Genomic DNA, 13,643 nt, shown 5'->3' with positions numbered 1-13,643 from the left:
AAAGTAGACATGTGGGAAATGTTATTTATTAACTATTTTTCATGACATATCTCTCTGGTTTAAGGGCATAAAAATACAAAGTTTGAAAATTGCAAAATTTTAAAAATTTTCGCCATATTTCCACTTTTTTCATAAATAATCGCAAGTAATATCGAAGAAATGTTACCACTAACTTGAAGTACAACATGTCCTGAAAAAATAATCTCAGAATCAGCGGGATCCGATAAAGCGTTCCAGAGTTATAACCTCTTAAATTGACAGTGGTCAGAATTGTAAAAATTGGCTCGGTCATTAAGTACCAAATTGGCTCTGTCACTAAGGGGTTAATGGAGATTTATGTAATTCTTCCTATTCTCTTTATCCATTGCAGTGAACGTAGTTGCATTACTTCAAGAGTTCTGGGAGAAAAAAGAGAAAAGAAGGGCAATATTCCCCAGTGAAAGCTTGGTGGCCTATGAGTCTGTCCCATCTCCAGATCCACCATTTGTTTGTTATGTCACTTTACCTGGAGGAAGCTGTTTTGGAAATTTTCAGGTAAGAATGATTTTCCTTTTTATTGTAACATTGATACTTAGGATCTCATTATTAAAGAGGTTGTCCCATGAACAAAGTACATTTTAATCAATAGATCTTAGAATAAAAATAGATTTCACTATTTGGTATGTTTAAAAAATAAATGTTTTTGTGCTGAGATTTTTCAAATGTGCCCCTGCTGTGTACTGTATAATGAGTGCGTTTGGTTGTGCAGGAACATAATCTGATCATACCACATCTTCTGGCCAGAGGAAGAAGAAAAAGTGAGTATACAGATGACATACTGTAGCAGTGGCTTGCAACTGCTGCTCTATGTGAGGTAACACATTTCCCTGCCTGTTTTATCACAGCAGTGAGTGTTTCTGCCACGTCTCCAACCCACTGAGCTCAGCATAAATCAAGTCAGTGTTGTAAGCGCTTCGGCAGCCGCTGAGCTCATGTGTCACTGACTTGATTTATTATGAGCTCAGAGGGCTGGAGACGTGGCAGAAACACTCGCTGCTGTGATAAAACAGGCAGGGAAATGTGTTACCTGAGAGAGAATCCGTTGCCACCCTGTGCTGTCCTGTCTTTCTACATTTTTGCTTCCTCCCCTGACTAGGAGCTGTGGTGTGTGCTAACCATGTTCTTTCAGCCATTGCACAGTACACAGCAGGGACACATTTATAAGATTATCTCAGCACTGGAATATTTTTTTTTAACACATCCAATTGTGGAGCTTATTTTTATTCCAAGACCTATTGAAAATGTACCACTTTAAGGTTCATGTGCCTGTATAGTTCTACCAATTGCCTCATATTTTTAACTTTTTTAGCTTTATGGTGAACTTGTGCTTATACACCACAGCATTTATGCACAGGTGGTGCTCCAGTGTAAAGCATAGTTTGGGTCAAAGCAGAAGCCAAGGTCTCTGAAAATGGAGGAAGTGAATTTCAGACATAAGCTTTACCCGGTGCAACAAGTCACTGGTCATAATGATGGCATAATGCGACCAAGTAGTTGACAATATGGGAAATAAATGACAGGCAAGCATAAGCTAAGACACAGACTACTTGTGCATTAAAGGGGTTGTCTACTACTGGACAGCCTCTTATAAATAGCTCGACTCCTTCCCAAAACAGCTCCATTCCTCTGATGTCGGTGCTGTGCCTCCTGGTTGGCACACGATATCATAATCGGCATTCACTGATCAGCTGCAGCCTTTAATATTCCATGACAGAGTATTTTCTCTCTGATGGAATAGTGAAAGCTGCAGCCAATCAGTGTCTGATGATGACATAACCACATCTCATGACGGCCAAGAGACACAGCACGGACAGCGGAGGAACGGCGCTGCTGCAGGAGGTAAGAAGTTGTCTTTTTATTTTAGGCTGCACCTTGGAGCTCTTCCTAAGGTGTCATCCGGTAGTGCTTATATTCTACCTGCAGTAATTTGCAATGTTTGATCTAAATCGAGCCAATGGCTACAGAACAATATTCCTTTCTCTGGAGACATTTTTCTTTAGAAAATACAGCGTCTACGTGAAATTGGTCTCATTATTACAGTCATCTCTGTGTGTGAAAATATGTCAAATATGCAGCACGATGTATAAATATTTATCTATAGATTTCCCTGCATACTAATGTGATCTCTCTGATGAAATATGCTGATAGAAAGTCACTTAGCCAAATATTTATGTTTGTGTTCCACATCTGCTGCGTTCTTATCCACATTCTGCAGTGTTTTTAGTCTCCCATGTTCCCAGGACTTTTCCCATATTATTTCCATTTTTAGGCCATGAAATTGTTTTGATAGAATGTAAATATTGGTTCTGTGTATCCCATGTGTAATACTGTGCAAATTATTGTCAGGCGTTCCCCTATGGTATAATGTTGCATAATACACTTGTTGAACTTGGTCAGATGATTTCGTAGCTGTGCTGGTATATTACACATCATAGAGAGAGCCCCACCGTGTTCCTGGAAAATCACACTTTTGTCTCATATATTGATTACCTCAATCATTAATTTACTGTATGTTACCGCTAATTAAAATTGCACTTAATGTTTGTTTGGACACATTTTCCAAATATAAGTAATAGTTGCCAGAAAAAAAATGTTTGTATTCAAGCTGAATATAGTTACATTTGCATCATTTATCCTTTTTAAAATATTGTGGGGCTTTGTATATTCTTTAGTATTTTTTATCTTTATTAGCACACCCTGTTATTTCACATATGGTCAAAATGTTGGTGGATAGTGGTGGACAGACATGTAGGCTCTTCAGTGACTTCCTTATTATGTCCTCCCCTTTCATGGATAGATAGATAGATAGATAGATAGATAGATAGATAGATAGATAGATAGATAGATAGATAGATAGATAGATAGGTAGGTATGATTGTGCTGCTTGCCCGTAGTAATTGAACAGACAAGCGCTGCAGAGTGGTGAGTAGAAAGATTAAAAGGGATAAAAATACACTGGAGAGTCATGTTTTTTTCCATCAATAAAGCTAAAATAATGTTGTACAATACTGCAGGGATTTTTTCATATAATAACCCATTTAAAGAGGAGCAATTGTCACGGGTGTGACAGACAGTCATCCTGGATCCAGCTGTAGAAGGTCATTGCGTTTAGCTCTGCAAGCACCTTCTTGATTTTTGTATCTCTGTTATGGAGTGATATCTGTCATGGTTCTCAATGGCAAGAGACCGTAGTAAAGCATACAAAAGGACTAGCTCTTGGAAGATGGGAACTCGAGCTGACTGTGAGCTAAACCTACCGCACAACTAACAGTGGCCGGGTAGCGTGCCTACGTTTTATCCCTAGACGCCCAGCGCCAGCCGGAGGACTGACTGACCCTAGCAGAGGAAAATACAGACCTGGCTTACCTCTAGAGAAATTTTCCCCAAAAGGCAGACAGTAGCCCCCACATATATTGTCGGTGATTTTAGAGGAAATTGACATACGAAGTATGAAGATAGGTTTAGCAAATTGAGGTCCGCTTACTAGATAGTAGGAAGACAGAAAAGGGAACTTCACAGTCAGCTGAAAACCCTTTCAAAACACCATCCTGAAATTACTTTAAGACTCTAATATCAACTCATGACACCAGAGTGGCAATTTCAGCTCACAAGAGCTTCCAGCCTCAGAAATATTCAAACACAGAGAACTGGAACAAAAATGCAAAAACAATCTTAGGACTACAAGTCCAACTTAGCTGATAGTAGTCTAGGAGCAGGAACATGCAACAGAAAGGCTTCTGGTAACATTGTTGGCCGGCATAGAAATGACTGAGGAGCAAGGCTAAATAGAAACTCCCACATCCTGATGAAAACAGGTGAACAGAGGAGATGAAGCACACAAGTTCAGTACCACCAGTAACCACCGGGGGAGCCCAGAAACCAAATTCACAACAGTACCCCCCCCTCAAGGAGGGGGCACCGAACCCTCACCAGAACCACCAGGGCGATCAGGATGAGCCCTATGAAAGGCACGGACCAAATCGGAGGCATGAACATCAGAGGCTGTCACCCAAGAATTATCCTCCTGACCGTAGCCCTTCCACTTGACCAAATACTGAAGTCTCCGTCTGGAAACACGGGAGTCCAAGATCTTCTCGACAACGTACTCCAACTCACCCTCAACCAACACCGGAGCAGGAGGCTCAACGGAAGGCACAACCGGTACCTCATACCTGCGCAACAATGACCGATGGAAGACATTATGAATAGAAAAAGATGCAGGGAGGTCCAAACGAAAGGACACAGGGTTAAGAATCTCCAATATCTTGTACGGGCCGATGAACCGAGGCTTAAACTTAGGAGAAGAAACCTTCATAGGGACAAAACGAGAAGACAACCACACCAAGTCCCCAACACAAAGACGAGGACCAGCACGACGACGGCGGTTGGCAAACTGCTGAGTCTTCTCCTGGGACAACTTCAAATTGTCCACCACATGCCCCCAAATCTGATGCAACCTCTCCACCACAGCATCCACTCCAGGACAATCCGAAGACTCCACCTGACCGGAAGAGAAACGAGGATGAAACCCCGAATTACAGAAGAAAGGAGAAACCAAGGTGGCAGAACTAGCCCGGTTATTGAGGGCAAACTCCGCCAAGGGCAAAAAGGCAACCCAATCATCCTGATCCGCAGACACAAAACACCTCAAGTAAGTCTCCAAGGTCTGATTAGTTCGCTCGGTCTGGCCATTAGTCTGAGGATGGAAAGCAGACGAAAAAGACAAATCAATGCCCATCCTAGCACAGAACGCTCGCCAAAATCTAGACACGAATTGGGTTCCCCTGTCAGAAACGATATTCTCCGGAATACCATGCAAGCGAACCACATTTTGAAAAAACAGAGGAACCAGCTCGGATGAGGAAGGCAATTTAGGCAAGGGGACCAAATGGACCATCTTAGAGAAACGGTCACACACCACCCAGATGACAGACATCTTCTGAGAAACAGGGAGATCAGAAATAAAATCCATGGAGATGTGAGTCCAAGGCCTCTTCGGAATAGGCAAAGATAACAACAATCCACTAGCCCGAGAACAACAAGGCTTGGCCCGAGCACAAACATCACAAGACTGCACAAAACCTCGCACATCTCGCAACAGGGAAGGCCACCAGAAGGACCTAGCCACCAAATCCCTGGTACCAAAGATTCCAGGATGACCAGCTAACGCAGAAGAATGGACCTCCGAGATGACTCTACTGGTCCAATCATCCGGAACAAACAGTCTACCAGGCGGGCAACGATCAGGTCTATCCGCCTGAAACTCCTGCAAGACCCGTCGCAAGTCTGGGGAAACAGCAGATAATATCACTCCATCCTTAAGGATACCTGTAGGTTCAGAATTACCAGGGGAATCAGGTTCAAAACTCCTAGAAAGGGCATCCGCCTTCACATTTTTAGAACCCGGTAGGTAAGAAACCACAAAATTAAACCGAGAGAAAAATAACGACCAGCGCGCCTGTCTAGGATTCAGGCGCCTGGCAGACTCAAGATAAATCAAATTCTTGTGGTCGGTCAATACCACCACCTGATGTCTAGCCCCCTCAAGCCAATGACGCCACTCCTCAAAAGCCCACTTCATAGCCAAGAGCTCCCGATTACCAATATCATAATTTCGCTCAGCGGGCGAAAATTTACGAGAAAAGAACGCGCAAGGTCTCATCACGGAGCAGTCGGAACTTTTCTGCGACAAAACCGCCCCAGCTCCGATTTCTGAAGCGTCGACCTCAACCTGAAAAGGAAGAGTAACATCAGGCTGACGCAATACAGGGGCGGAAGAAAAGCGGCGCTTAAGCTCCCGAAAGGCCTCCACAGCAGCAGGGGACCAATCGGCAACATCAGCACCCTTCTTAGTCAAATCAGTCAACGGCTTAGCAACATCAGAAAAACCAGTTATAAATCGACGATAAAAATTAGCAAAGCCCAAAAACTTCTGAAGGCTCTTAAGAGAAGAGGGTTGCGTCCAATCACAAATAGCCTGAACCTTGACAGGGTCCATCTCAATGGAAGAGGGGGAAAAAATGTACCCCAAAAACGAAATCTTTTGAACCCCAAAAACACACTTAGAACCCTTTACACACAAGGAATTAGAGCGCAAAACCTGAAAAACCCTCCTGACCTGTTGGACATGAGAGTCCCAGTCATCCGAAAAAATCAAAATATCATCCAGATACACAATCATAAATTTATCCAAATATTCACGGAAAATGTCATGCATAAAAGACTGAAAGACTGAAGGGGCATTTGAAAGACCAAAAGGCATTACTAAATACTCAAAATGGCCCTCAGGCGTATTAAATGCGGTTTTCCACTCATCCCCCTGCTTAATTCGCACTAAATTATACGCCCCACGAAGATCAATCTTAGAGAACCACTTGGCCCCCTTTATTCGAGCAAACAAATCAGTAAGCAGTGGCAAAGGATACTGATATTTAACCGTGATTTTATTCAAAAGCCGATAATCAATACACGGCCTCAAAGAGCCATCTTTTTTAGATACAAAGAAAAAACCGGCTCCTAAGGGAGATGACGAAGGACGAATATGTCCCTTTTCCAAGGACTCCTTAATATATTCCCGCATAGCAGCATGTTCAGGCACAGATAGATTAAATAAACGACCCTTTGGAAACTTACTGCCCGGAATCAGATCTATAGTACAATCGCAATCTCTGTGCGGAGGTAGTGAACCAAGTTTAGGCTCCTCAAAAACATCACGATAATCAGATAAAAATTCCGGAATCTCAGAGGGAATAGATGACGAAATGGAAACCAAAGGTACGTCCCCATGAATCCCCTGACATCCCCAGCTTAACACAGACATTGCTTTCCAGTCGAGGACTGGGTTATGAGATTGCAGCCATGGCAATCCAAGCACCAACACATCATGTAGATTATACAACACAAGGAAGCGAATAATCTCCTGGTGATCCGGATTAATACGCATAGTTACTTGTGTCCAGTATTGTGGTTTATTACTAGCCAATGGCGTGGAGTCAATACCCTTCAGAGGTATAGGAACTTCCAGAGGCTCTAAATTAAACCCACAGCGTTTGGCAAAGGACCAATCCATAAGACTCAAAGCGGCGCCAGAGTCGACATAGGCGTCCGCGGTAATAGACGATAAAGAGCAAATCAGGGTCACAGATAGAATAAGCTTAGACTGTAAAGTGCCAATTGAAACAGACTTATCAATCTTCTTAGTACGTTTAGAGCATGCTGATATAACATGAGTTGAATCACCACAATAGAAGCATAACCCATTTTTTCGCCTAAAATTCTGTCGTTCGCTTCTGGACAGAATTCTATCACATTGCATAATCTCTGGCGCCTTCTCAGTAGACACCGCCAAATGGTGCACAGGTTTGCGCTCCCGCAAACGCCGATCAATCTGAATAGCCATTGTCATGGACTCATTCAGACCTGTAGGCACAGGGAACCCCACCATAACATCTTTAATGGCATCAGAGAGACCCTCTCTGAAATTCGCCGCCAGGGCGCACTCATTCCACTGAGTAAGCACAGACCACTTACGAAATTTTTGGCAGTATATTTCAGCCTCATCTTGCCCTTGAGACAGGGCCATCAAGGCTTTTTCAGCCTGAATCTCTAAATGAGGTTCCTCATAAAGCAACCCCAAAGCCAGGAAAAACGCATCCACATTGAGCAACGCAGGATCCCCTGGTGCCAAAGCAAATGCCCAATCCTGAGGGTCGCCCCGGAGCAAGGAAATTACAATCCTGACCTGCTGTGCAGGATCTCCAGCGGAGCGAGATCTCAGAGACAAAAATAATTTACAATTATGTTTGAAATTCTGGAAGCGAGATCTATCCCCGGAGAAAAATTCAGGTAAAGGAATTCTAGGTTCAGATATAGGAGCATGAATTACAAAATCCTGTAAACTTTGAACCTTCATAGCGAGATTATTCAAACCTGTAGCTAAACTCTGAGAATCCATTTTAATCAGGTGAAATCAGAACCATTCAAGGATTAGAAGGAGAGAGAGACGAAGGCTGCAGTAAGCAGAGATGCAAGTGAATCAACTAATGAGCAAACTCAGAAAAAAAAAAAAAAAAAATTCTCTGCAGACTTCTTTTCTCTCCTTTCTTCTGCCAATTATTTTAACCCTTGGCCGGCCAAACTGTCATGGTTCTCAATGGCAAGAGACCGTAGTAAAGCATACAAAAGGACTAGCTCTTGGAAGATGGGAACTCGAGCTGACTGTGAGCTAAACCTACCGCACAACTAACAGTGGCCGGGTAGCGTGCCTACGTTTTATCCCTAGACGCCCAGCGCCAGCCGGAGGACTGACTGACCCTAGCAGAGGAAAATACAGACCTGGCTTACCTCTAGAGAAATTTTCCCCAAAAGGCAGACAGTAGCCCCCACATATATTGTCGGTGATTTTAGAGGAAATTGACATACGAAGTATGAAGATAGGTTTAGCAAATTGAGGTCCGCTTACTAGATAGTAGGAAGACAGAAAAGGGAACTTCACAGTCAGCTGAAAACCCTTTCAAAACACCATCCTGAAATTACTTTAAGACTCTAATATCAACTCATGACACCAGAGTGGCAATTTCAGCTCACAAGAGCTTCCAGCCTCAGAAATATTCAAACACAGAGAACTGGAACAAAAATGCAAAAACAATCTTAGGACTACAAGTCCAACTTAGCTGATAGTAGTCTAGGAGCAGGAACATGCAACAGAAAGGCTTCTGGTAACATTGTTGGCCGGCATAGAAATGACTGAGGAGCAAGGCTAAATAGAAACTCCCACATCCTGATGAAAACAGGTGAACAGAGGAGATGAAGCACACAAGTTCAGTACCACCAGTAACCACCGGGGGAGCCCAGAAACCAAATTCACAACAGATATCTTACTCCCTCTAGGACCCAACCGTAAACTCCACGTTCTGCTGCTATTTAACACACGCTTGCTAAAGGTTTAACCCCTTTCTGCCATTGGACGTACTATTCCGTCCATGTGGGGTGGGCCCTACTTCCCAAGGACGGAATAGTACGTCCAGCGCTATCGGCCGTGCTCACGGGGGGAGCGCGGCCGATCGCGGCCGGGTGTCAGCTGACTATCGCAGCTGACATCCGGCACTATGTGCCAGGAGCGGTCACGGACCGCCCCCGGCACAATAACCCCGGCACACTGCGATCAAACATGATCGCAGTGTGCCGGTGGTATAGGGAAGCATCGCGCCGGGAGGGGGCTCCCTTCGGGCTTCCCTGAGACGATCGGTACAAGGCGATGTGCTCACCTTGTACCGAGCGTCTCCTCCCTGCAAGCCCCGGATCCAAAATGGCCGCGGGGCTGCATACGGGTCCTGCAGGGAGGTGGCTTCACTGCGCCTGCTCAGAGCAGTCGCCGGGAAGCCAGGAGAAGTGCACGTCAGATCGCCGATCTGACACAGTGCACAGCAAAGTGTCAGATCGGCGATCTGTCACTTTACTGTGATGCCCCCCCCCCCCCCCCCCCCCGGGGCAAAGTAAAAAAGTAAAAAAAATAAAATAAATTACATGTGTAAAAAAAAAAAAAAAAAAATTCCTAAATAAATAATAATAATAATTATGTTCCAATAAATATTTTCCTTTAGCTAAATAAAAAAACAATAAAAGTACACATATTTAGTATCGCCGCGTCCGTAACGACCCGACCTATAAAACTGTCCCACTAGTTAACCCCTTCAGTGAACACCGTAAAAAAATTAAAATAAAATAAAAAACGAGGCAAAAAACAACGCTTTATTATCATACCGCCAAACAAAAAGTGGAATAACACGTGATCAAAAAAACAGATATAAATATCCATGATACCGCTGAAAACGTCATCTTGTCCCGCAAAAAACGAGCTGCCATAGAGCATCATCAGCAAAAAAATAAAAAAGTTATAGTCCTCAGAATAAAGCGATGCAAAAATAATTATTTTTTCTATAAAATAGTTTGTATCGTATAAAAGCGCCAAAACATAAAAAAATTATATAAATGAGGTATCGCTGTAATCGTACTGACCCGAAGAATAAAACTGCTTTATCAATTTTACCAAACGCGGAACGGTATAAACGCCCCTCCAAAAAGAATAGCTGGTTTTTGGTCATTCTGCCTCACAAAAATCGGAATAAAAAGCGATCAAAAAATGTCACGTGCCCGAAAATGTTACCAATAAAAGCGTCAACTCGTCCCGCAAAAAACAAGACCTCACATGACTCGGTGGACCAAAATATGGAAAAATTATAGCACTCAAAATGTAACACAAAAAACATTTCTTGCAATAAAAAGCGTATTTTAGTGTGTGACGGCTGCCAGTCAAAAATAGTAAATCAAACCCCCCTTCATCACCCCCTTAGTTACGAAAAAATAAAAAAATGTATTTATTTCCATTTTCCCATTAGGGTTAGGGCTAGGGTTAGGACTAGGGTTAGGGCTAGGGCTAGGGTTAGGGCTAGGGTTAGGGTTGGGGCTAGGGTTAGGGCTACAGTTAGGGTTAGGGTTGGGGCTAAAGTTAGGGTTGGGGCTAAAGTTAGGGTTAGGGTTTGGATTACATTTACGGTTGGGATTAGGGTTAGTAGTGTGTCAGGGTTAGGGGTGTGGTTAGAGTTACAGTTGAGATTAGGGTTAGGGGTGTGTTTGGATTAGGGTTTCAGTTATAATTGGGGGGTTTCCACTGTTTAGGCACATCAGGGGCTCTCCAGATGCGACATTGCGTCCGATCCAATTCTGCGTTGAAAAAGTAAAACAGTTCTCCTTCCCTTCCGAGCTCTCCCGTGTGCACAGACAGGGGTTTACCCCAACATATGGGGTATCAGCGTACTCAGGACACATTGGACAACAACTTTTGGGGTCCAATTTCTCCTGTTACCCTTGAAAAAATACAAAACTGGGGGCTAAAAAATAGATTTTCTGGGGAAAAAAAGAGTTTTTATTTTCACGGCTCTGCGTTATAAACTGTAGTGAAACACTTGGGGGTTCAAAGTTCTCACAACACATCTAAATAAGTTCCTTGGGGGGTCTAGTTTCCAATATGGGGTCACTTATGGGGGGTTTCTACTGTTTAGTTACATCAGGGGCTCTGCAAATGCAACATGACGCCTGCAGACCAATCCATCTAAGTCTGCATTCCAAATGGCGCTCCTTCCCTTCTGAGGTCTGCCATGCGCCCAAATGGTGGTTCCCCCCACATATGGGATATCAGCGTACTCAGGACAAATTGGACAACAACTTTTGGGGTTCAATTTACACTGTTTTCCTTAGAAAAATACAAAACTGGGGCCTAAAAAATAATTTTTGTGGAAAAAAAGGATTTTTTATTTTCACGGCTCTGCGTTATAACCTGTAGTGAAACACTTGGGGGTTCAAAGCTCTCACAACACATCTAGATGAGTTCCTTAGGGGGTCTACTTTCCAAAATGGTGTCACTTGTGGGGGGTTTCAATCTTTAGGCACATCAGTGGCTCTCCAAACATAACATGGCGTCCCATCTGAATTCCAGTCAATTTTGCATTGAAAAGTCAAATGACGCTCCTTCGCTTCCGAGCTCTGCCATGCGCCCAAGCAGTGGTTTACCCCCAAATATGGGGTATCAGCGTACTCAGGACAAATTGTACAACAACTTTTGCGGTCCATTTTCTCCTGTTACCCTTGGTAAAATAAAACAAATTGGAGGTGAAGTAAATTTTTTGTGTAAAAAAGTTAAATGTTCATTTTTATTTAAACATTCCAAAAATTCCTGTGAAACACCTGAAGGGTTAATAAACTTCTTGAATGTGGTTTTGAGCACCTTGAGGGGTGCAGTTTTTAGAATGGTGTCACATGGGTATTTTCCATCATATAGACCCCTCAAGATGACTTCAACTGAGATGTGGTCCCTAAAAAAAAATGGTGTTGTAAAAATGAGAAATTGCTGGTCAACTTTTAACCCTTATAACTCCCTAACAAAAAAAAAATTTTGGTTCCAAAATTGTGCTGATGTAAAGTAGATATGTGGGAAATGTTACTTATTAAGTATTTTGTGTGACATATCTCTGTGATTTAATTGTATAGAAATTCAAAGTTGAAAAATTGCGAAATTTTCACAATTTTCGCCAAATTTCAGGTTTTTTTTTACAAATAAAGGCAGGTAATATCAAAGATATTTTACCACTATCATGAAGTACAATATGTCACGAGAAAACAGTGTCGGAATCACCAGGATCCGTTGAAGCGTTCCAGAGTTATAACCTCATAAAGGGACAGTGGTCAGAATTGTAAAAATTGGTCTGTTCATTAACGTGCAAACAACCCTTGGGGGTAAAGGGGTTAAATACCAGGTGCTGGTGTGAGCTCAATTTTCATCTGTCTGGTTGGAAGTACTAGCAGTTGGCTAGGGTCTTCTTGTAGTATTCTTGGAGGATTGTTGGCGTGATATCTCGGTGGTCTTCTCGAGCTAAGTGTATCTCCTCGTTTGTCCACCCTCTCTGTCTTTAGTTGTAGTGGGGGCTGACTAGCACAACCCCATCCCCTCCCTTTCCAGGGCCTATCGCTAGGGTCAGGCAGGGACTAGGTTCCTGCTCGGCGATAGGTGCGGAACCTATTTAGGGACGTCAGGCGAGACAGGGTGTTGTTAGATCTGTCTAACAGTCTCCACTCCCCCTTCCCTAGTGTTTGGGATTCCCCTCCCTCTCCCTGTTGCATGTATGCAATATACATACTCCTGGCCACATCCCGACTTGACATGCACGGCCTCGCTCAATACAAGTGAATTGACATCCTGACCGTGCGCTGTGCGTGATGTGAGGATTCACAAATCTGCAGTCACATAGAGTAACTGCAGACTTTTGTGTCAAACCTGGACCACCCCTTCAACATAGTTCTCCAAGTTATCAATGAATACAAGTTTGAAATATCATTTTGTGCACTGAAATCCATACATGCTGACTGGAGGAATGTTGAATACTTAAGTGGTCTTTATTTTTTATATGTCTAGGTTTGGACCTTTATTATATAAAGTAAATCACAGCAGCTAGTTTGTTTATCCGTAATCACAATCCAAAATCCTATAGATGCAGAGTGTTGTGACTGTTATATAACTCATACAGCGCAATATAATTGTGAGTCTGTAAAAATATATTTCTCATTAAAAGCTCTATTTTCCATGATCCTGTAAACCATATATTTTATGGTGGGCTTATTAAAGTTGGATTGGCCCTAATCATGGTTATAGCATTTCTGGTATTCTGTCTGCGGACTGCGCATTGTCCTGGACCCTGGGAAAGTCATGGAGGTGCTGTGCTGCATTTCAGATAAACATGATAAGCCTGCAATATATTATATTTAAGGAATTCCCCGGAGTGCTTTTCCCTTCAGGATAGATCCAACTTTGCTGATATATGAAAAATAACATCCTCATAGGAGTTATTAACATACTTGACCAGCATCAAGATATAACAAGAATACAAACCAATCCAACCCCCACTCCTCAAAACAGCTGTCCTCTAAATTCTTCATTATAAAACATGGAAGCAATAAAATCTGACCTATATGGAGTAATGCAATCTTATGAGGAAGTACCATTATCACCAGATTCAATTTCACTGTTTAAAACATTAAAGGGCTTGTCCAGA

The 13,643-nt window shown here is 42.8% G+C and overlaps 1 protein-coding gene across 1 annotated transcript in view; it reads left to right on the top strand.

Moving 5' to 3' along the window:
* Positions 1–13,643, top strand: part of LIX1 (limb and CNS expressed 1) — a 198,072-nt gene that overhangs the window by 56,257 nt on the left and 128,172 nt on the right. The window contains exon 2 of the mRNA XM_077289588.1: positions 371–534. Coding sequence (XP_077145703.1) covers positions 371–534 — 164 coding nt within the window. The remainder of the gene's footprint in view (positions 1–370; positions 535–13,643) is intronic.

The sequence above is a fragment of the Ranitomeya variabilis genome, chromosome 1 (genome assembly GCF_051348905.1).
Source record: "Ranitomeya variabilis isolate aRanVar5 chromosome 1, aRanVar5.hap1, whole genome shotgun sequence".
Classification (NCBI taxonomy): domain Eukaryota; kingdom Metazoa; phylum Chordata; class Amphibia; order Anura; family Dendrobatidae; genus Ranitomeya; species Ranitomeya variabilis.
The sequence above is the reverse complement of the archived record's forward strand: the minus strand, read 5'-3'. Positions and strand labels throughout refer to the sequence as shown.